This window comes from Telmatherina bonti (genome assembly GCF_933228915.1).
Source record: "Telmatherina bonti genome assembly, chromosome: 18".
Classification (NCBI taxonomy): domain Eukaryota; kingdom Metazoa; phylum Chordata; class Actinopteri; order Atheriniformes; family Telmatherinidae; genus Telmatherina; species Telmatherina bonti.
Window position 1 is genome coordinate 20,319,633 of NC_136616.1, and position 24,474 is coordinate 20,344,106.

Here is a 24,474-nt window from a genome sequence, read left to right on the forward strand (position 1 = left end):
CTCTCTTCAGGTTTATACTGTAAATTATTAAGTTATGTTAGTTAATATTATCATTGTTGCCCTTTGAATCAAATCAAATCAAAGATACTTTATTTATCTCTGAGGGGAAATTCAAGGTTCAAGCCAGCTTGTTCAAGGTTCGACATACAGAAATGTAACATGTATGACAAGTTTACAGAACTGAACTGAAGCTTAGGCCTGCAGCCAGTTTTACCGGCGCCGCCTTATAAATGAGGAAAATATGACATGAGGAAGGATGGGTGGGTGTATCTCTCCACTTCACCTAAAGGGGGAAGGATAAAGATGCAACATTAAAAAGATAAATTCAGACAATATGGGAGTCTAGCCATTTCTTTACTTGAATTCTTTCCACTGGGGTGCAACAAGCCCAGATGATGATTGCACCACCTCCATGCTTGACAAATGAATTACTATCCAGAGTAAGTAAGTTCGATTTTACCATCTCAGAGCCACGTCTTCAAAGTCTCCCACATCTCCCCGAGGATCCTGTGCACTTAAAGAGGGGTTTGGATTTGGCTTTCAGAGTAAACTTTTTGACATTACTGAGAGAAATGTTTCAGCTTACCTTTAGGAGCTCATCTTCTGGTAACTACTGACAGGTTTACTACAGTCTGATGGGCTTACGCTGTCAATGCTGAAAACAAGTCAAGGGTAATTTATCCTCACTCTACAGTTATACAAACAGCAAACTAAGTATTATTTTTGAGCTTGACTAAATAGAAATAGAACAAAAATATAAAAAAAAACCCAAACAAAGTCAGGAATCTCAGTGTTTAATTTCAGATTTAACAACCACATCAGGGTAATAAGTGAATCAGAATGTTGTGAATTTATAGAAATAACCAGGAAACGAGAGCTGGAGGTCGTTCCAAAAAGACTTTGGCTCTTTCAACAAATCACCCAGAGAGCTGAACACATCAGCAATGCTTATACTGGCTCACTGCAGAAGCTGCTGCCTACTTATAGATGTCTTGTTCATTCCACGCCAAGGTTTCCATTTGAACCCCCTTCTTTTATGCACCAAACAGAGGGCTTGTAGCTTTAGGAAGCAGTCAGCTATTAGAATCTCAAGGCAAACATGAGGACGCTTCATTTATTGACTTTGAGACTCAAAAATAAAAAACATACAAACAAAAAAATAAAAACAACTTTCACATTACCTCAGTTAGGCTTGAATACTGCCGTTTTATTTTAGGTAGCATATAACTTACAACAGGAACTGTAACAGTAAATCTGGCCTTTAAATGGGCTCAAATCATATAAACTTCTCCCAAATTTCCCAGAAAAAGGTGAATTTACTATGATGTAATCAGGCTGATGTTCAGCATGAAACATTGTGACGCCGCAATGTGCACTAAACTGTCAGCCAAATAGACACAAGTTATCATTAAAGATTAATCTGTTCACAAAAAACAGCATGTTGAGGCATTTTAAAATGTTTATTAATATATGCATGCCGTGCATTAAAATTACATTTGGGGCAGCCAATTTAAAATTCAAAGTGGTCAAAAGCTTTGCAGAAACAACTACTAGTTGAACAGTTAAAGGTTACAGCATCCCTGCATGTAAAAAAGGTCACTTTATTAAAAAATAAATAAGCTTAACACTTAAGTTTTTCCCTGTCCACCTGTCTATAAGTCTATAAAATATACGAGTATTAGTCACCGTTAATGGCTCAATCTGCTCTTTTCACCATTTCAGGCAAACAAACACATTTCAGCGTTTAAACCTTGTGTGCAAGATAAAAAAATTGGAAAGCAGCTGAATTTATACATGTATAATAAAACTATTCTTTTCAATAAAAGTGCCACAAATAACAAGATAAATGTTTACTGGCTGGTGGAAAAAGTTGAGAAATACTTCTTAGGTGTAGATGAAAAAAGGCTTCTCAAAGAAACATGAAGCACCTGGTAATCTTTTTTGCTAACTCCGGTCTGACAGCTGAACTGTCTTTCTAACTTTGTCTTGAAGTATAAATCACAGTGTGTAGTGCTTGGGTCAGCACCACGTCCAGCTGAGGTTTTTCTGACCTCTGCTGTGGCCCGCATCTGTTTTCCACATCCCCTGTGCATCAGCATCTCTCCTTAAAAATCAGTTGGAGATCAGTGCCTGGAGTTGGGCAGATCGCTTTGTCTCCATCTGCACTGCGTGATCTTCCATTCAGGATTCTGGTTTTCTTTTCTTTCTCTTCATCTCAGCATGTCTTAATCTTCCTTTCTTCAGTTTTCAGTCATTATTTTTGCGACCGGTCTTATTCAGCACTGAATTTAGTTCATCCATCAGATTAGCTGGCATAACACCGCCCATGCCTACCGCAGGCCTTTTGCCAAGTGACTTATAGCCAGTCTGAGGGATAGGCAAAGGCATGGGTTGCAAAGGTCTGGACAAGGATGGGGAGGGTTGTCGGTGTGGCATGCAAACATCCACAGAAGATCTTCTTTGTGGGAGCTCTGGGGCCTTGGCCAAGACACTAGACATTGGAGAGTTAGCTATAGTTTTGACTTTGAGGGGGAAACTAGCAGCCTTGAAAGTCATTTGGTCGCCATCGCCGTGATAAACCCTCCTATTTGTCATCTGGAGGAGGACAGAAAAGAGAAGATAAACTATGATGGAGTGAATTAAAGCTAAAATATTCCAACCTGGTTCTGATGACAAGATTGAAATAATCAGACATCAACCTCAAAGTGATGTTAACAAGTAATGAAGGTGAAAATAAAGGTTTTCTATTGTTAAAGAAGCTTAAAGATGCATTACTAAACTTTGTGAGATTCTCTCAGTTAAGCCCATTAATAATGGCTAATTCATCATCCTTCTTGCATCCTATGAATCCCACTCGGAGCGCTCTCCATTCAGTAAAAGTCAGTCTGATGTTGACCGTTATGTTTTAATCTGCAACGTTCCCTTTCTTTCCCCTCTCTTCCTCTGATAGCACCTCCTAGTGTTTATTTAATGAATCAACCACAGCATGCATGCAAAACATAGCAAGAATCAGCTGACACATTTATAAACATTGTGATGTTGCTTGGAAACAAGAGCTTGACGAATGAAAACAATAAAGGTCAATAGGCCATCAGAAACACATATCTTTAGGTCACAGTGCTACTGTGAGTTCAGAACATGCTACTTTACAGAGTAACAAACTGAGGTATAAAATAAAAAAAAGTAGCTCCGTTTCCATTCCAGTTTTTCACAAGATAAATGTGATATTTGTAAAGTTTCGACAAGCAATAATTATGATTTGTAGGTGTGTCCACTGAAAAGTATTTGTCGCATGAGCCGCGGTTTTTGTAAAATCTCGCCCGGCTAACAGGATTTTACGAGAATTGCAGCTAATGCAAGGTAGCCACATAGCATTTTTTCGAGGTTATCTGATTGCTCCAGAAGACTTGCCATGACCATTCCCTTCCTTTCTCTTTCTAATTCATTGTAAAAATCTGTGTTTCACTGCTGTTGTGGCCATGACCCCTTTATGTCACATTCTGACCGCATAAATGCGGAAAAAGTGTTTTCATTACACTTTCGCAATAAACCTCTATATTGAAACATCTGAAAAAATACCTCATAACAGTGTAAAAACTTAACAATTTAAGTTTGCTTTTTGGTTTTTTTTAAATGCAGGTGTTTATTGCGATACGTACGTTTTTTTGCGCAAGTCTAGCGGTAATGGAAACATGGCAGATGACTGATTTTCTCACCTGCTGGCAGGAACTGTCTTTGTGTGGTACACCCACAGTCCCTTCTGACACAGCTCCACCTCCGATGGGTTTTTCCTCTGACATTTCTGTTGAGTTCCTGGTCTTAGCATGAAGGTCAGACCCAAACTGAATTTAAAAAAAAAAAAAAGCAAACAACAAAGATTCAGCAACAATGATAGCAAATAATTATTGTTCATTGTGAGCAACAACTTCAGATCTTGTTGATTTACTTTGTTTTTGTATTTGAGTGGTAAGTATTGATAATTACAACTCAATCTATCAACTACTTGACCTTTGACAACTTTTATAATCATGCATACAAAATAAGAAGGTGCAAATGTCTGCGACGAAGTAAACATAACTATTTGTAACTGATTTTGCACCTAAATTGATTGATACTGAAGTGTCGCTGAAGGACAGATTTAAGTCCAGCAAAACAAGTCTACATACGAGTAGGAGCAGAGGTAGCTGCTTAAAGGAAAAAGGAATAACGTAAGACTTTTAAAACAACAGAGATTTATAGCAAACTGGGGCTTATTGTTACCATTTTTACAAACAGTAGCAACAGGACATTTAGTCTCACTTTATATTTTGCGTTGCAGACCATTTTTGTGCCAGTGACCCTTCAGAGGACACTTCTGTTGTTCATATTGGTTTACATATATCTGCCTGGAGCGCTGCCCTGAACTTGTTGCTAGTCTTCAGGAGTTGAGCTGTTTTATATTTAGACTTAAACAAGAATTCAAATTCAAATGAAAATAAGAGTACTTAACTAAGTGTTTTAGATTCAACCTGCAATATATATGCGAGGACATCGTTGACCTAAACCAGGGGTTGAAGTTCAAAAGGTCTCAATTGTTTCCCTGCACACCTGATTCTAATCAAATGGATCAACAGCTTCTTGTCAACAGATTCATTCATTTCGGCCAGGTGTGTTGAAGCATGGAGAGAACAAAGAACTGCAGGATACTGCAGGATACTCCAGTCCTCCTGGACCAGGAGGACTGGAGTTTGACACCTGTGACTTAAACTGACAGTTGATAAATTTTGATCAATATGAATCAAACTGACACAGGACAGGGAACCATCACAGGGACCAAAAGAACCAAAAGATGAACCTGTATAACAGAGGTGCCCAGTACTGATCCTTGAGGTATAAAATCCAGAAACTTTTTGAAGCATCCCTCTTCCAACACACCTGACTCAAACTAATCCGTCATTGTGCAGAACTTCATTGGCTGTTGGAATCATTTAATGGAAGCCAGATGTGTTGGAACAGGGAAACATTGAAACCATGCAGCGTAGCAACCCTTGAGGACCGACTTTGGGCACCCCTGTTTTAGGAAGATCTTCTCAATTACGCTATCAGATACAGTAACCAATCGGAACCTTTGAAATGCAACAACATATGTTTTACCTTTGCCACGATGTTTGCCTCAACATATCAGATGGTAGCAGATTCAGGCGACTTCAATCCTAAAGTAACGTTCAGAACTTAAAGAACTATCATGTTTACTCTGTTTTTGGCTCGGTTAAAACAAACACCTCTAAGAATGAGTCAGAGTGATGACTTTCCACTCCGCAGCAGCAGTCCAACTGTGTTCTGATCTCAGGCTAAACTTTTACTTTAACAATGTCCCCTTTTAAAATCACTGTGACCCTCAGACCTACAGAACTGTCTCTCCTTAACAAATCCTTATTTCATCGCTGCTGGGCCCTCTCCTTGGACCTTTACGCCCTCCCTCCACCACCACCTCCTATTCCACCGCACTTCAGTGTAAGATCCTCCATTGCCAGTTGCTATGGAAACTGTGGAAGTACAATTCTCGCTACCAGGTAAGGGAAAGGGGATCGAGACCGCTGAAGCTCACTCTGTCTACTTTCTCATCTACACTTTCTCTCTGCCCTTCACTAAAGTCCTGTGTCCTTCCCACGAGGCTCTCTGCTGGAAACTGACAATCCTGATATTTAGAGGATTTAGGAGGAGACTCCTAATATTTTTAGCCAGCTGCAGTCTGCTAAAGATTTACTTGTAGCTGTGCTAAGAGTCTCTCTTCAGATAAAAACAAAAAGTCCACTGAAACAAACACCCTGAAACACTTAAAACAAAAAACAGCCCTTCCCTTTAGATCAATCTCTGCCTGACAGTGTTGCCCTTTTTACTTGCTAAGCTAAACTAAGGCACTAAAAGGCTTTTACAGTAAGCGCCTGTGATAAACAACACTTTGTTGCAGACGGGTTCCCATAAAGGAAGCCGAAGGAAAGTGCTAATGCTGATGAAATGTGCTGAGCTTCCAATACTGACTTAGATAATCTCACCTTGATCTTTCTGGTCCGGATGAATGCAATGTTCAGCTTTAGCCGTTTTCTTAAGAATAAACAGAAAGCGCGCATGCATTTCATGTAATTAGAAGGCGACATGCAATCTTACAAAGACGGTGGCAGCAATAAATGTGAGAGTGAAAAACGATCCAGGGAAATGACAGATCCGTAGCTGCTCTCCCTGTGTTTGCTTTGCCCTGCATTATTTATGTCATATGTGCTGTGTCAGCGACTGACAGCGACAACACAGCGCTCTATCTGGGGGCTAAGTACCACAATGTGATTGTTACAGTCGCCTTGACCTTATTCTCACAGCTTTTCCAGATAAAGTGATTTATGTTATTGTTAAGTGACCTCGAAAACTTCTCCGTTCTTTCTCTCTTTATATATTTTTTCTTTATCTGCTTCACAGCAGAATGGAAATGCATGTTTGGAGGGAGAAGTGCACATTATCATTTAACACATCTCCTTGTTCTAAGATATTGATTGTAAAAAAAATTATCCATCCGATCTTTAATTAAATGTAATTTTTACCCTAAAATCAGGGGAAAATAATATTTCTGTTATGCAACTCTGCACTACGCCTATTTTATTACAACCCTCCGATTCTCCATTACTACTAGAACCACAGTGTGCTTCAGTGCCGGCACAATTAACTGCTTCATCAGGCTTTTGCATGAAAGAGTTCCTCAACTTCTCTGCTGCACATCATTTTACCTTCATAGTGATGATGTCTGTCACCCAGCTGGCCTGCGTCTCCCTCTTGTCGCAGCAGAAGTGCCTGAGGAGGGAAAGCGCGGTCACATCACTCTCTGATTTTATCCAGTTGACCAGATTTGGTGAGAAACAGCCCTGGACATGGTCTCTTCTTAGGGGACTACCTGAACGGTTACTGGAAATAGATTTGAATGGGGGTGGAGTTTTGTCATTAGCTACCAATTATGTGAATCTGCCTGCGTAAAGTATGCCTCTGCATCACTGATTATTGCTGCAATTAATAATCTAGGATGATTGTTAAAGTAATACCTGCCATCTGCTCTGGTTTGTGCTATTGTGCCACTGCAGGAAGGATTGCTATTATGGAAGTCCTTCAGGCAAGTTCATATTTTGGATACAGTGTAGAAATGACATAGGAGGCGCTTGTCAAAACCAAAAAAAAAGAAAAAAAAAAAAAAGAAAACTCAACCATAAAATGGGTCACATGTTTAAAAAAAGTGCAAAAAACAAACATTTGTTAAGTTCAAAGCAGGAAGCTAAGATGTGCATTAACATTAGCATTCATGAAATGATTCAGGAGTTGCTGTGCCTCCCTTTGCAAATTATTACGGGATAGAACGATAAATCATGTCACATCGATACATCAACTCAGCAATCAATTATCAAATACCAATATCCAAAGCTGTGGCGTGTCACTACAATAAGATCAGACAGTACTAGTTTGTTCCTGCCTGTGTTTGTTCTGTTTGTTCGCAACTTTACCAAAAGATTTTTCTGTTTTAAAAAATTCTTCCCAGTATGACAGGAAATGAGCTGCTTGAGGGAGGTCTGTGCTTTTCCAGTCCTAAAAATGTTTTGTTTCAGAAACTATATCAAATCACGGGTTGATGATAAAAAAAAAAAAAAAAAAAAAAGTACATGAGTGGGTTCACATATATAGAAACTGTGATAATTGTGCCAACATTTTTTCTAAAGGATCTCTGAATGGACAAACAACTGTGAGACGTGAGTATACTCTGAGCTTTAAAGCCGCTGTACCAGCTTTGTTTGACAGGAACAGGTGCAATGTTTGGGATAAGTAACACCTTTAAAAGGCAAATAGAAGAACACAGTACACATGTATGCAATTTTGAAGCAGTAACCTGCAGTGCAGTCAGAGCTGAACCTGATCAACTGGACCCACTTGCAGATGAAGACATGTTTAAGTCAGGAATCATACTGGCTACTAACAGTCATGTGCAACTGTGCTTGGCATTTTAAGTCATTAGTATTCCAAGTTTATCACTAAATTCAGTAATTCAGTCCTCAAATAGCCATGTTAATTGTTTAAGATGTGCTTTATGAACAAAATTAACATTGTGTTATGAGTATGTGTGTTTAAATGGCTGGTGCACAACATCGTATCATCCACAATGACCCCAGTTTAACGATGGGACTGAGAGACGTTGAATTCCTTCTTGACAGTAACTTAGTAGACATACTGACTTTCCCGTGAATAAACCAGTTAGATCTTTAAAGGAAATTTGTAACTAATAAATGTAATTCTTTTGCAGAAAGATTAAAATCTAAAACATCAAATATTGAACCCGAAACTTTCTCCAAAGTACTCACCACTGTTGTTTATCAGTGTAGATCGTGAAGCCCCATCTGTAAAATAAGACAGACATGGGTCAGATATGGACATTTTTTGTTCTGCTGATCCATCATTTAAAGACAGATTAGATAATGCCCATCTTTTTTTTTTTTGTGACAAGGACGTGAGGAAATTTTGATGAACATCTTTTAATCAATAATATTTCTGAGTTTGCTGAGGATATACTGTGAAGTTAACAAAAAAAAGGTCAAAACCTTTGCAGAGTGTAAAAAAAAAAAAAAAAAAAGAAGAGAAAAGAAAAAAAAGTTCTCTTTCAATGCTGAGAGCTGAACATTGGAATTAATTAGCTCAGCTCTGGCATATATGTTTATGCATGAGCAGACATCAATATGCTGTGGGCCAAACGGTACAACACACAGACGGCATGCTGCTCACCTACAAACCTGAAACTACAATTCAGATACTCAATCTGTAAAATGTTGCCTTGCAAGTGTAAGACACAACCAATACAGTTATGATGCAGGTATTTCAATTAAAAATCTCACAGGAATGCAGCTTATTAAACAGAATGTTGCGCGAGGCAGAATCATCCTCGGTTTGCTTCAAAGTGTAGAAATACTTAAATATATGTGTATCGCTCGAAATTAAACGGCGCGCAAGCAATGTAAGGTGAAAAGACCACCTTCCTCCTCCCTGAAAACACTCACAGCTATAAGTAAAACGGAGCAGAGGAGTGTGGGGTGTGGGGTGTGGGGTGGGGGGGCAGAACAAAGCTAAAGATGGAGCAGGGATGGAGAGGCTGCAGCCTGGAGCAGCACTCCTGTGAGTTAAGGCAGCAGATCCATCGCCGCAGTAGGCTGCTCACAGATAGACCTCTGCCTAATGAGGTACTGAAGCGCTGCCTCTCTGAACCCCCTCACTACGGCACTCTCCATTCTCCCCACCACTCCGTCTTTATTTCTTTACTCACCGTATCACCTCTCCTACAGCCCACTCAACAGCACATCTATGATGCCACACCGCAGCGTCTTTTCCTCCTGTCCCTCTTCATCTCTCCCTCCCTCCCTCCAAGGACTGCGTGATGTAGACTTTATGCACTCATTTTTCACACTTTCCTCGACTCCAAATCCCCGACATGGGGAAAATTATGAGGAATTATAATTAGGTAATATGAGATATAGGGTCTGGCTTCTCAAAAATAAAAAATTTCCTCTTTGTTTGACCAACAAGAACTGCTGCAAGTTTTGGCATGTGTCATCAATTACAATAACAGGAGATCATTAAAATAAAACAGTGGCAGCAATGTTTTTCTGTTTGCACAGGGAGACTTTAATAATTTGTATTTGTTAAAATGCAATTACATTTAATCAATTTTGCTACAGTGAAAAATAAGATGAGGTCAAGAGCGGCGCTGCTTTCCCACTCAGGATGCAAAACTTTGAGAGGAGAAAACGGATGATACATCTCTGGGGACAAACACCTGCGACAGGAGCAACTTTGCACGTGCACACTGTGGAAAACTTTGCTCAAAGTGAACAGAGGTGCTGCGAAATAGTTACCAGTTTAGTTGCAATATAGGAAAAAGTGCTTCTTTTTATGTTTGACACTAGTACACATTATTGCAACTGCGTTTTATATGATGTTTTTAGTTGGTAACGAGACTCCACAGCAGCTTAACAAGCTGGACTCCACCTGCAGTGTCATGCTGTTGTTAAATAATACAGACTGATTTAACAATGTGTTAGTGAAATAAGCAAAACTGTCAGTGAAAAGGTTGCTGACATGAACCAAATGATCGCTGGTTGGGGTGGATCAGAGCGAGCTGCAGCAGTAGATTTAAACAGAATGCAAAGCTGAAGCTGCATGTCACTAGTTTATTACACTGCTGTTTCCTCTGAGGCTGTTTTTCATTTGCAGAGTCTGAACTTTACCTTCAAAATACAAAATACAACAATATACCAATTAATGTCTAACCACATTATCAATGACTCCTTCAGTTGTGCTTTTCCATTATATTATAATGTGTGCACTCTAATATAGTGGTCAAAAAAAGCGTTTTTTGGTTAGTTTTTTTTTTTGTCTTTTCTTTGCTCTCTTTGCTAAATTTAGCCGTTTTTAGTCAAAACTGAATCTAATCAGACAAACTTTTTTTTTTTTTTTTTAAGGTAACATGAGAAAGTTCTTCAAGATGGCAGTATGCAGCACAACTTGCAGTATGCTGCCATTCTCTTATGTTCTAACAGGTAAGCATCCCAGATTCTATGAATGTTATATTTCCAACATTATCTAAAGATGGTTTAACATCCCAGTTTCTGTGTTTCTGTATTTGGAACAAGCGCCAACCTTCAGCGGTTAAAGGTGAAGCCAATGCGGAAGTGCCTTGAATTGCAGTTCACCCCTCATCCACTAGGGGCTCCAACACAGAGCAAACCCCCATAGACTACCATGTTAAAAAGGCAACAGCAGAAATAAACATGTTTACAGCCTGGAACTAAAAACATTAGGTTTAATATGTCCAGTTTACCTTCATGACAACTGTTGGGGGAGTGATTTTTTTTTTTTAATCACTCATCAATTTATAACCAATTTAATCTCGTGATTCAGCATAATTAAGGGCATGTCCTTAGAGCAACGTGTCCAGCCATCCCAAAAAGGCAGAGAATAGCACAACAGTTTGTAGCTGGCTAACAGCATGACTTGGCTTTAGCCCGTTTACCTCCATTAGCTGCTTAGCTCCTGCTAGCTCTGGGTTAGCGCGGTTAGCTCTTAGCTACAGGCAGGTTGGAGTTTAATGTAAATCATTCTACCCCCACGCTCACAGCCTCCTCTCAGCTCTACTTCTTTGTCCACTTTTGTATTTTCTGGGAGAGACAGGACGTGCGCCGTTACCAAGAGGAGGACGGTGGGAACGACCCAATGAGTTTCAATTCAGCTTTTCAGAAACCTGTGGGGGGACGTCACAGAGGCTCTGTCCTTCTTTTATATCCAGATTATGAATAGAAACATTACTTATTTTTAACCTCTGTATATGTTTTCATTTTATGTATTAGGTATTTGTTTTTTTTTGGTACATTTTATTTTTACCATTTTGTTCCATTTAAGTCTTGCTTTTGTTCTGTGAAGCACTGTGACATACATCAGTGTTTCATCATAAAATACCCATTTCAACTTTGGCTTGCGATTAAAAATAAAATAAAAAAATAAAATATATATATATATATGTACATATATATATATATATATATATATATATATATATATATATATATATATATGTACATATATATATATATATATATATATATATATACATATATATATGTGTGTGTGTGTGTGCACACACACACACATAATATATACATACACACACACACACAGTACACACACAAAACTATGTAGAAACAAAGTTGTACGATTCTACACGGGAAAATGACTTTAATTTATATAAAGTATAAGTGGAGGGAAAAGGAATTAGACCAATGGCCATTAAAACTGGTTAGTAATTACTGGCTGACAACACAAGTGGAGAGGGTTGCATCTGTAATTTAAAAACAGGAGAAAATTAATGTCAACAATGTCGTAATGACAGCAAACTGATGCAGTAATATCTATGAAGCAACGAGAACCTTTTCAGCTATGGGAGCAGATCATAATGCAGCAAATGCTTAAATGCAAATTAAGTGCACTTAAAGAGGAGCTCAAAGTACAAAAAGAAGCACAAACTCATGTGTATTTCTGTTTTTTAAAAATGATGAACCTGAAAGTTCGAACTGCAGCTACTTTTCCATTCAAACAGTTTATTGCTTTGTTTTGCTTTAAAAATCTGTAAACTAACCAACATCTTATTATCTAAAGTAGCATTGTGCAGAGAGTTGTCGGCCTTTGTGTTTCATCTTAAAGTTTCTTAATCACCAATTCTTCCGTGCTAATTTGCATTTTTGCATTTGCAGAAATGTCTTGCCTTGATACCTTGTTTAAAGTAGAAAAATAGCATCAGGTGTCAATTAAATTGTTGACAATGCAGCTTCAGCATCTGTTCAGATTTATATCAACAGCAAATGTGAAAAAGAAAACACTGAATGAGGCAAAAAGTGTCGCTGACATTGACATTTCAGTGGTTTTATTGCATCAGCGCAGACTAATATATCTCGCCATAGTTTTATAACGTGGGTTAGTGTCGCTTACTTGGTTGGAGGCTTGAGCTTTTTCTTCAGACCCATGTAACATTTTACAGTCTTCAACTGGACAGACTTCTCCGCTTTGGTGCTCTAAAAAGCGGGGGGAAAAAATATATATATTTATGGTGAGGTAAAACAGCCAAATCGTCTCACCGTTTCACTAAACCACAAAATGTGGATCAGTCGGAATCATTACCGGCAGAGCTCATCTTCCATTTGACAGAGAACAAAGTAAAGAGAACAAAGCAATCAAAGTTATGGCTTGCTTCTGACACCTACACATGACAACCCACCACCCATTCTGTGTTTTATCCAACATAATTTGCACTAAATACAGACCTGACAATAATTGCAGTGGCCAAGGAATATCAATTAGATTCCAGTAAAACTTCTAATTTCCCTTGTATTTAAGCAGAATTAGCCACATTCTTGTGCAACCTCATACTTAGAGAAGCTGGAAGAGAAAGTATCACCTCCACACACACCACCACCTCTAGCCATTATGCCTCCTACCTACATCTTCCCGTCCTACAGCTAGAATTACTGCACCTCCATCAATTATTAACACTTCTTCACAGTCCTTTACGAATCCCATGTTTCAACTGCAGAAATATGCTGCGGAAAAACCCTCCAGAGATCTCGGTCCTGCTGGTTGTCTGAAGCACACATGGTATGCTTCCTTTTTTTTTTTTTTTTCCCTCCCCATTTTTAAATAGAAAAAAAAAAAAAAGCTGCTGCCATCAGTATGTTTTTTTCATTCCTCTAACGTGAAAACACGGAAAGGCAGCAGAGATCGCTGGGGTGATGAAACATGCAGACTACATGTCACAGAAGCTGGCTGGGTTGGGGTTTAATAGACACCACTGTAACACAGTTTGGGATTTCTTAAGCTGGTATAACCTTTAATATTTCCTTGGGAAGTCTGCTGTGCTGTTCTCCTAAAGGATTTCTGTTTGCATACAAAAAACCCATAGTGGAAAGTGTTTACTATAAATGTGACAGCAGGTGAAGCCAAATCGAGAAGCGGCTACTTACTTTAATGTCCCTGTAGAGCAGAAGCTTTTCTGCATGTAGAACCACATATTTGTCCTGAAATTTGTGGCCCGACAGAAGTTTTGAGGATCCATCAGTGAACTTCATTTGATCGCCTCGGTCTGGTGGAAATATGGAAACAGTGCATTATTAAACATAGTTAATCAAAAGATGATGACTTTTATTTAAAATCATTGACTTTAAAAATATAAATTCATGTTTTTAACAGTATTAAAGTTAAACTCTATGGCTATGGCTTTCCTGTTTCCTCTTCACTGCGACCCTGTGCATGCTTAGGACTCAGGAATGAATGAAGATCGGTAAACAGGCTTAAGGCCTGTTGGTGTGCTTCAGTTAACAACTTTGTTTGGTTCTCATAAGCTGGAAAAAAACACGACATCATGATTTTTGGTTCATTTAGAAGAATATGAGTGAATTTTTGGTGCTGTATAGAAATAAAAACAGCTGACTAAGCTAAACACAGCTGAACTGATGTTTAGCTTAGTTTAGTCACATGACTCTTATGTATAATAGCAGATGCTCTAACTTATTTGTTTTAGAAATTTTTTACTGAAATTCTTTTTTTGGTCTTTCAACTTTTGCAGGCACATCTGGACACTCCTGAACACTTAAACAATTTCCTGGAATTTAAATGTAACCAAGTTTAAGCCTTTGAATCAACTCCAAACCATTTCATGACTTGCCAGATAAAATAACAACATTCTGTTATATTTTGAGGCAATTTTCCATTATTGTATTGTTTTATATTAGAAAGACCTGTAATTCCTTAACTCTATGCTGAAAAACACTTTTACTCATGTCTAATCTTTATATACACCCAAGTGTATAGTCTTGACCCAGCTAACATATAAGTGAGTGACGACTAACTTCATCATGATATTTAGCTAGAATTCTAGTTGATTTAGCGCCCTCAAGCTAACAGTAATGTTTTGAAAAACTCACGACATAATTTAAAAGCTAATCTAATAGCATTCAGTTAGCTACTAATACTTTCATTTAGAGATTTGCTGCATATGGTTAGCTGGAGATTTGCAGTTTTTTTTAGTTACTTTCAGCAAATGCGCAATCTGTCAGCCTGATTGGAAAAAGGTTATGATACCATCGTCTTAGCTTACTGCACAATCTTCATGCACTCAACACACAACCTCAGGTATAAGTGTATGCAGTTTAAACTAGCAGTTGGTTGTTACTGATGCAGACAAAAAAAAAATATCGATGTAAATAGTAGGGCTGTAACAATATCCTTTTTGCGATTTTTTTGGGTTCCGATTCGATTTAAATTGCGATTCTCACAATTCTTCGATATTGCTGATTTTTGTATATTAAAAACAAAATAAATGAATAAAACTTTTTTTTTTTTTTTGCTTGTCATTTTTCTTGATAATTAGGAAAAAACAACACAGTTGCCAGACCATCATTCTGCTGCTATAATACCCAAGAATACAAGTAAATAGATCAATAAAAACAATAAAAATGACAAAAATTTTATAATGGATTATTTTTATTTATTTGAAAAAGATTTTTTTTTTCCACAAAAAAATCTATTTTAAAATTGTGAAGTAAAAAAATCCAAATTTTCGATTTTTTAATTCAATTTCCCCACCCCTAGTAAATAGTGAAAACTATCATGCACTCGTCCTACAATGAATAATGAGAGCAAATGCATCATAAAAGTATACATTTTGTTATGGTTTTGCGCTTTTGACCGTACTTTACCTTTCCCATTAGCTGCTCTTCTGGTCCCTGCAAACTTCTTTAGAACAAGAAAAGCAGAGCTAGGCTGATCCAAGGTACTCCACTCCAAAACCTGCTCCAGAATCTTCTCACTGTGGTGCAACGGTCGCTCTGTAGCAAAGTAACAGTGGGGGAGGAAAATTAGCTAATGAGGAAAATGTAGCAAAAAAGGCAAAAGTCAAATACAAAGCCATCAGCCTCTGGCTTTTGATCAACTTTACATGCATGAAACAAACCCAAAGCCTCACTTTGCAAAATACACAATGAAATCACGTTAACCAAATAACCAAATTATGTTGCAGTTCCTCCCATCTTCATCATAGAGCTGTTTAAATTATCTACAGCATATCAAGACCCGATTATAAAAACACACTCATGTGCAAAATAGACCTATTATCTCTTCCTAATTGGCGAACAGGGTGCATACTGTCAGCCAAAAAAAAAAAAGCAGATAATTTGTGTAACACCACCCCTGCTCTGATGCTTCCATCTCTATACTCCCATGTTTTTCATAACCAAAGGAGGTAGAAAGAGCCACAATGGCATAACTTATTAATAACAGGCGGCTTATCTGCTGTCAGGAATCTCTGCAGACCCCGGCCACGGAATTAGCTCCTCATTTCCCAACAAATATTAGCTCCCATTTTCTGCCTGTTGTCCTCAACAACAGTGTTTATCTGGAGCTAGCCTCCAAAATGACTCATTAAAGCACTTTCCCTCCTTTCTTTATGGTTTTAAAAGTCAAACTCGTCACGCTTGAGCTTTCAAAATAGCTTGACTGTTTACCCTTCCTCTGACATATTGTTTTGGCTTGGAAAACTTACTGAACCGTCAGCAAATATATTCATTATTCAACACACCTTTACTTTTAGAAAAAGGACAGCGCGTCCTCTGAAACTCTGCGACGAGGAAGAAAAAACAAAAACAAAGCAAACATAAGAGCGAGGTGTAAACTCTCAGTGAACTGATGAAAAGTGCACGGGGACAGCTTCGCGACAAATCTGACTTCCTTCTTCGCTTGCTTCTTCGATGATCAAATGCAGATGTGCGAGACGTGAGGAGTCGTCGGTGCGTATTAATGCGAGATGAGGTGGGTCAGCTTTCTAGGTTGCTCATGCAAGAAAGATGAAGGTAATCTATGACATATGATGACAAAGATAATTAATTAATGTGCATATCATCAAACCAATGATGCTTGGATAATTTCTCAGTGTGCTGCTGCGTGCGCAGACACTGGTTCATTAGAGAGATAGCATAATCTTCTAATCATGAGATCCATGGATGAGAGGAAGTGTGATCGTATGAGAATAGCCACTATAATGCTAATGTGGAGCTAATTGGATGTACAGCAAATCAAAAGGAAGAAGTTAAAGCAAAGACTTTGCATACTTTGCAATATTTCATTTCATTTTACATCAAATTAGGTTTTATGGAGAAAACTAGTTGCAATCCAACAGGTGTGTGAAGTACTATGATGCATTCATGCTGTTAAAAGCCTTTTCTGTGAGTGTGTTAACATAAAAATAATAGTCAGAAAAACTACAGACTGGGAAAAACATTCACACTGTATCAAAACACGATGAAAGCTGCCAGAATTCGCTCCTTTAGCTTGGAACAAATGGCTTCCTGACCTCTAAATCTTGCATAAACAGATAGAAGTTATTTGTTTCCAGCAATCCTTTTTCTCCTTGATTAATTTCACCAGGTGGATTCTAAACAGCGGCAATTAGTTGAGTGTTATTGTAAAAGCTGACTTATCTGAGGTGCAGAAAAACATGTTGCCCTTTACGAAAAAAACAAAACAAAAAAACAGTGTTGATTAAACTGCATGACAATGGAGCGGGGTGTCTCATTCATGTGTACAGAGGAGGCATGTATGTGCGGCTTCATGCAGTGAAACAGTAGGAGCTGACGATAATTAATAGTATGAGTAATTAGATTTCAGCTTCAAGGAGCAGACAGTTGTGGAAAAACATCTCTGGCTGAACATCTTACAGTTAGTATGAGCTTATTATGAACACTTTGCTTTTTGTGTTGACCCAAAGTGTCAGGATGTTAACCTCAGAGCATGACAGTAGAGACGTTTTACCAACAAAGGGCAAGATGCTCACGTCCAACAACACTAAAAGAAGCCTCTGCTACTGACAAATGTATGATTGATCACTTTAGACGTTCATATTAACTCATGCGGCCTCTTGATGTGCACAAATGGAACCAAGTCACATCTATTCATATGCAGTTTCCTTTTCTGACTCATTTATTTAACGTTAGCTGTTAGCATTAGCCTTCTGGCTGGTTTTGTTGTTCCTTCACCGTCTGAGCAATATTACTTAAAAATTTCCTTCGCCATCAGAGACACAGACGTTGGGTTTGATGAAGACCTGGATCAAGAAATAAGACAGGCCTGCCGGGTTTCTTCAGTGAAAGGTCAGAAAAGTCTTCGTCCATGCGTAGCTACCAGTTTAACCCCTCAGACACGTCTCTGCAGCTTACAAGTTGGAACTTGGACACAGGAATGATTTCACCTACAAGTCTACCTTCTTATTTCAAGTCGTAGAAGAAGAAGGATTTGCTGACGGATTAGGCTGGCTATAATTTGCAAAACAAGTTGATAACTGTGCATTGTGCCATAAAAACGTGTAGTAATATATGTATGATTGATTTAATTAGACGCAAACTAACAGACAGACCAAGAACAGTTAATTACAGCAACTATTCCCACTACTTTTATACAAGATATTTGGGCTGAAAAGGTTCCATTTTCTTTCTAGGAAGGAAATTGGATTTTAGGGGGTGTAAAATCCTTATTTGAAACTTGAAAATTTTGACTTCCGACTTTAAATGGAAAGTACTGTTTTATCAAAATATCACAGTGGAAAAATGCTAAGCAGAGAGGCCGAGTCATGGATGATAGCTCCTTTTTAATTTTCTTTTTCACTCCATGATTGAATAGCCTCATTTCAGGAGAAGAAATCTCTCTTTCCAATTCTTTTATCCTGATTATCACATTATAATATCAAAGATTTAACGCGGAAGCCCTCGGGAAGCATCGACTAATGCTTGCATCCCTTCCAAGATGCCCTCTAACCAGGGTTAGAATTGGTGAAGATAGTCAATCATGTCTCTCTGAGAGGGAAGAATGAATGAGCATGAATCAGTGTAACACGATGCGGACCGGGGGAGAAACCAGAAAATCCTTCATACCCAGTTCTCCATTTTCAATAACTTCAAAGGTGGTCCAGAAGTCATCCGCTTTGAAAGTGACATTCCTCATACTCAGCGCAGATTCTGCAAGCTGTAAGGGCCGCATACTGGGAGACACCTACACAAGCAAGAAAAAAAATACAAGTACAACAAGCATCCTGCATCTTAAAAACTGAAGATTTTAAGTGTGCAAGACTGAATAAAGAAAATATGCAATCTAAAGGAAATGTAAGGAATTAAAGTCAAACTGCGCTTTATTCTGACCCCCTCTGGCATTGCTGCCATATGAAGAGTCTCTAACCAGCAGCAATTACAGCAATTACTCCCAATTTCAACAGATTTTTTGATTAGTTTGCTTATGATTAATTTCAGTAGCTGTAATCCCATCAGGTTAAACCACAGATGTCTCTGCCCTATTCCATCAACCTCTACCTCTCTGGTTCTACCCTCCCTCCCCCCCTTTTCTCTTGCTTCACCCCCAACCGCGATCTCCTCTTGCTCTCTTATTTCACCTTACTAACAGGATTCAGAAATCACACAGCCTTACCTTTATTAAGCAGCACTGCTCTGGCTCTTTTTTTTCCAGGTAAACCTCAAAAATCAAATCCCCAGCTGGACAGAACTGGATTGGAACAAATACATCAGTCAGATGAAGGATTCATTTGAATAATTTCCTTAAATTTGAGCTCCAGTGTGGTGAGACTGTAAATGGGAGGGATGGGGGGGGTGGGGGGGTGAGACGACTGGTTGGAGGAATGTTGGAAACCAGAGGTTTTCTGGAGGCAAATGAAACCTGGGAGTGCTAATGGAAAGCTTGGCTAAATGAAGCAAACATGTGGAATGGAAACACTGGGAAAATTGGAAGCGCAGGATGAATGTGTCACTAACACCAGAAGTGAAATGTTTTCTGCATGTGCTAATTTCAAGTTTGCTGTGAGTATGAAAATATTAGAGAAAAAAAAACACACACCTAACAAACACTCATATAGGTGTGGTGAGACAAGCAAAAAAGTCTCGTACTACAGAAAATGAAACGTTTACTTCATACAAACTGCTGTCTCGTAGCTGTCATGTCAATCCAGTAAATATTTTAATAAACAGCTCAACAGCAAAAAGATGACGTAGATCAAGAGTCGTTTATTTTTCAACAACCAACAGAGAACAGCAGGTATTCTCTCCAGGTGAAATCCCCCGCCCCACACACACTCATGGTGCCAACATGGAACCAGAACTACAAGCGAAACTCAGCATGAACAATGAATAAAAGTCATTCAATCACAGTACTTAACATGACTGGTAACAACGATCAGAGGACTATTGCTGTTACATCATGCATACCCATGAGGCTTTGCAGCTATGTTAGCTCAGAACACTACCGTACATTCCCCCCTCATTCATTTTAAGAATCTGCACTGCTTTTAATATCAGCTTTATGGTACTCAGGCTCTTTGTGGCAGCTGGAGCGCTCCATATTATTATCACAAATAACGTTTATATTTGGAAAATATAGAGAAAACATTTTGTAAACCAATAAAAAAAGCCTTTTTACATTTCAGGGAAGGGCTCAACTTAATTCCAATCATTGTTTTTAGGCACAGATGGCATTTCCATATCTACTGCTTGCAAATGAAATGCATGTTCTATGAAGCAAGTGTGCAGATTTGCATGGCTAAAGATCCATAGACCACAATTTCTGTGTGTATCTTCCATAATATTACAGCAGAACATCTCTGTTTGATGAACATGTAGTTAGTTCTTTAAAAAGCCAAACAACATTAGATTTAACTTTTCATACACAAGTCATGCATCTGTAAAGGAAATCTTTAAGAAAAAGCAGAGTGAAGTGAATCAACTAGTGTGAAAAAACGCCAAACGGAGCATGCATGACGTCATTTTGATGACGGCAAATATATTACATAAACTTCCAGCATGAGTCATAAGTTTTCTTTGCAACAAATCTAATGGGAAAGTGTGTCCAGACTTTTACCTCAGAGTGCCAGACAGCATCCTGTTTTCTTGCTTGTTTTCTTAATTTGGTGCCAAATCTACTGGAAAACAATGCTAGCTGTTACATCTGGAGTTGGGTAGTAGTGATCCGCCCACAGAACATGAAAAACTCAGTGAACATGAGAAAGATTTTCCTTTAAGCCAACTAAAAATTACAGCTGCGGTTCCTTTGTCATGTTAACGGACGAACAAGTGAAGAAGAACCATTACTGGCTTGAGCTGTCTTATAATAAGAGAGATGGAGCCCCTCCTGTGGCCCTAAAATGACAGAAATTATAGTCATTCGAGGCAATGGAGCAAAAAGCTGTAATTGTGAAAATACCACAGATGGATCTTGCTTTGCCAGCCACTCTTCCTCCTTTCTTACACTCCAGTGTGATGAGAGAAGGACCAGAACAAACAGGAAACTACAGAAAATAAAGACAGCCAAGGAGAATCGAGGCCTTTTTTAATCTTTCTAATTAAAGCCATCCAGGCCTAGGCTGTAAATGCAACGATCGATTTTAAAGCACCAGCTCCAACTTAGAAAGCCCTGACACTGCCTTGCACCTCATTATGTCACTGATTCACTTACTCCCTTACTGTCTAGCCATCTTGAGCACGGATCCCTCTGTGCCTTTCTGCACCTTTATAAGGAAACAGACGAGGTCAGAACTTTCACCTGCAAGGTAAATGTCAAAAGCACTCTGTCTCTGTGTTCAAGTGCAGAACCAGCAGTCATTTGTTCAGCAAAGCCATCATCCTATTACTCCTATCTGGGCTGACTTGTTAAAAATAGCTGGATGTGTCAAGCCTGACGGTCCACTTGTTCACTGGTCCAGACTAAATATTTAAGCAGCTGCAAAAGGATCAGCATGAACTTTTGTACATGACTCTTAACTATTCCCCTGTAGCTTCAATGGAATTTATACTTGTGGCTCGGAGTGGAAGTTGGTAATAGCTCTTTTGATGGATTACCATGGAAACTGGCATATTTGACCTCTTTGGTATGAACTGCCAGAGCACCTGAAATCCTGCTATGCACAGTCATGTAAGATTAAATCCAGGTAGGAGAAAAAAAAGAGAAAAGCTAACAACATTTAACCTCAAAACTAAGTGAGGGTGTCTTTTGTTGTCATATAAACAATTTATTGAGACAAACATTTAACGGGGAAACAGTTGGCTTTCTTTAGTTAAGTTTTTTAAATGAAAAAGTGCAGGATGGGTTAAAATAATCATGGACAATAGCTTCTACTAAACTAGCATCATTTAGCTTCAATCTGGCTAATTAGCATTAGCAAGACCGAGTACAAGGCTAATTGATATCGATTCAATAAAGAATCTGAAGCTGTTTCTTGTCTATGTACACACACACACACACACACACACACTAAAACACAGAAAGTTTTAAAAAAGTGCAGAAAAAAGTGCTTGGATTAAAAAATGGCAAAACTGAAGCTGAAGAACAAGCTAATACGCCTTAAAAATTGCTCCATTTCATTATATTTATGATGTAATTTTTACCTTTTACTAGGGTGGGAAACAATCGTTCTTAGTCTTTTATGCATTGTGGTGCAGCTCGTCACCTGTTGAGGCCACCAGAAAGATTTAATACAGCTGTAATGATACGCTTTCATCCCGAATTCGGTTCCGATTTTATTTGGTTGCCGATTCAATTTAAATTATGATTTTTACAATTGGTTGATATTGCTGATTTTTTTTTAGGGACTAAAAACAAACAAATGTACAAAAGTTGTTTTGCTAATTATTTTTCTTCATTTCAATAAGGAAAAAACAACACAGTAGCCAGACTATCATTCTGCTGCTGTGATACCAACGAAGACAAGTAAAAAGATCAATGAAAACAATAAAAATAACAGAAATTTTATCATGGATTATTTTTATTCACTTGAAAAAGATTTTCTTTTCTTTTTTATTTTTTTAAAAAACAAAAACGTCTCTTTTAAAACTGTGAAGCGATTCAGGTCCCCACTCCTAAGATTTATGAATTTAATTTGAGTTTCAGAAGAGCGACTCGTCTTTTAATTTCTAGATGAACTTATCCACTAATTTCAGTTGGAGCAACGGGAGAACACAGGAGGTGCAACCACCCTGAGTGTGACAGGTCAGTGGTCAAAAGCAGCTGATGTGTTTTTAGATTTAAAAAAAAGAAAAAAAAAATACCCAATGAGCACCAATAACCAGCAAGCTCTGCTGCTGGAAGAAAACAGAACTCAACTTTGAACGTGGAAGCTGTGAGTTCATTTGATTTTTTTTGCAGCATCACTGAAGAAGAAAACACATCTGCATTCTGAGTTAGTTGAGTTTTAATCTCAAGTAAAAGTCAAGTAAAGTGTGGATGTTTCTTAACATTCAACACCATCCTCCATGTCTCCAAGTGAAAAATACTCCACATTGCTCTTTTATAAAACAGACCTAAAAAAGCTGGGATGCAATTTTCCAGCAGTCCAATGACTAAAAAAGGCCACTGAAGTTCTGTTTTAAATGATGGCTTACATAAGCCTCAGACACCACTATGAATAAGCTGAATGCACACATAACCACTGCAACGCAACCTTTCTAAACCTGTGGGTGGGAAATTACCTTTTCACCAACTTTTCCATTTTTTTTTCTCTTCCTCTTTTCAGACTCTGAGAGCTACAGCACCAGAAGGCAGCTCTGTAGCTAAATGGATGAATATAAATAACATTTTGGTTTACGGCTTTTAATTTCCACTTATAAATGAGTGCTTTCCATGACTGCTCTTAACGTGCTGCTCACCTTTCCAGACACCTTTCCGTCGCTTTGGCAAGAAATATCAGGAAGTCGTCATGATTGACATTGAGAGTTATTTTTTTAGCTCAAATATTAAATAAAAAAAAACCAAAAAAAAACCTCAACAATCACTTCTAAAGACTTTGATAAACAGTTTGCAATGGGGAAAAAAATGAAATGAATAATTCTGTTATTTCAACCCCTCAAATATACATTCATAACCTGAATACCATTCTGCGTTTCACCTTTGACAGCTTTATAATAGCACTGGTTTTCCATTCACTAAGCGTCCTGTCTGACAGCATGCTCTGAAACCCTGCGGATACGGCAGAGAGAAACCGAAAGAAGCCGCTGAAAACAACTTATTCCAGATTTCAGCAACAGCGGCACCATGTGATTTTACCTCCCTTATCTAAACCACGTGTTTTTCTCGGCATCCAGGCATAAAGTACCTGCTGTACAAGGTTAACAGGAACAAGGACCTTTTTTCCTCCACTCCACTCCAACCACCCCCCTTCATTTCTGCCAGTAAACAAAAAAAACAAAACAAAAAAAAAAAACCAGGACTCCTCTTCAAATAAATCCCACCTTTTGAGTCCCTGACTCGCTTGCTGATGCATGCAAACGAGACACCGCACTCACACACAAACAGGATGCTCATTTCCATTCTGGCTTCGTAGGTCGACTTACTGTGGCGTCCTTCTTGTCATTCCAGCGTGTGATGAAGCTATTCTCTCTTTCCATCTGTTGCACCTGGTCCTCGTTGACCTGTTCGAAACACCACAAAAAAAACAAACAAAAAAGAAAAAAACACACACATCACCATTCAGTCGGCCACAGATAGACTTTCTCATAACCTAAAGTAAATTTCAGAGACATGCTCAACACTAGAGGCACTCTGCAATGGCCATATTAATTTCACTACTTAAATATGATACAGAAAAAAAAACTGGAAAAAACAGGCTGTGGAAGTGGGCCGCTCAATAAACACTTCTAAAACCCATTTCTAAAACAGAAAGTTGGCTGAGCGTCTGACCAAGTGAAGGCTCTCTGCTTCTAAAGTGTTGGAAGTGACATTTCTTATTCCAATGTGTTTTTTTTTTTTTAAACATCGTTATCATTTTCTTAGAACAGTTTCCTTTGTTACAGTCGTACGAATGGCAGAGATGATTGTGGAACGCTCAAAAACTCTTCG

The 24,474-nt window shown here is 38.4% G+C and overlaps 1 protein-coding gene across 1 annotated transcript in view; it reads right to left on the bottom strand.

Annotated features, from left to right (window-relative positions):
- Positions 1–2,247: 2,247 nt before the first annotated feature.
- arap2 (ArfGAP with RhoGAP domain, ankyrin repeat and PH domain 2) overlaps positions 2,248–24,474 on the bottom strand; it is a gene marked incomplete at both ends in the record, with an annotated part of 152,009 nt that continues 129,782 nt past the window's right edge. Inside the window, 10 exons of the mRNA XM_079257781.1 lie at positions 2,248–2,595; positions 3,717–3,842; positions 6,756–6,819; positions 8,367–8,402; positions 12,535–12,617; positions 13,563–13,681; positions 15,297–15,425; positions 18,519–18,636; positions 19,066–19,140; positions 23,970–24,047. Of these exons, the coding sequence (XP_079113907.1) occupies positions 2,248–2,595; positions 3,717–3,842; positions 6,756–6,819; positions 8,367–8,402; positions 12,535–12,617; positions 13,563–13,681; positions 15,297–15,425; positions 18,519–18,636; positions 19,066–19,140; positions 23,970–24,047 (1,176 nt within the window). The remainder of the gene's footprint in view (positions 2,596–3,716; positions 3,843–6,755; positions 6,820–8,366; positions 8,403–12,534; positions 12,618–13,562; positions 13,682–15,296; positions 15,426–18,518; positions 18,637–19,065; positions 19,141–23,969; positions 24,048–24,474) is intronic.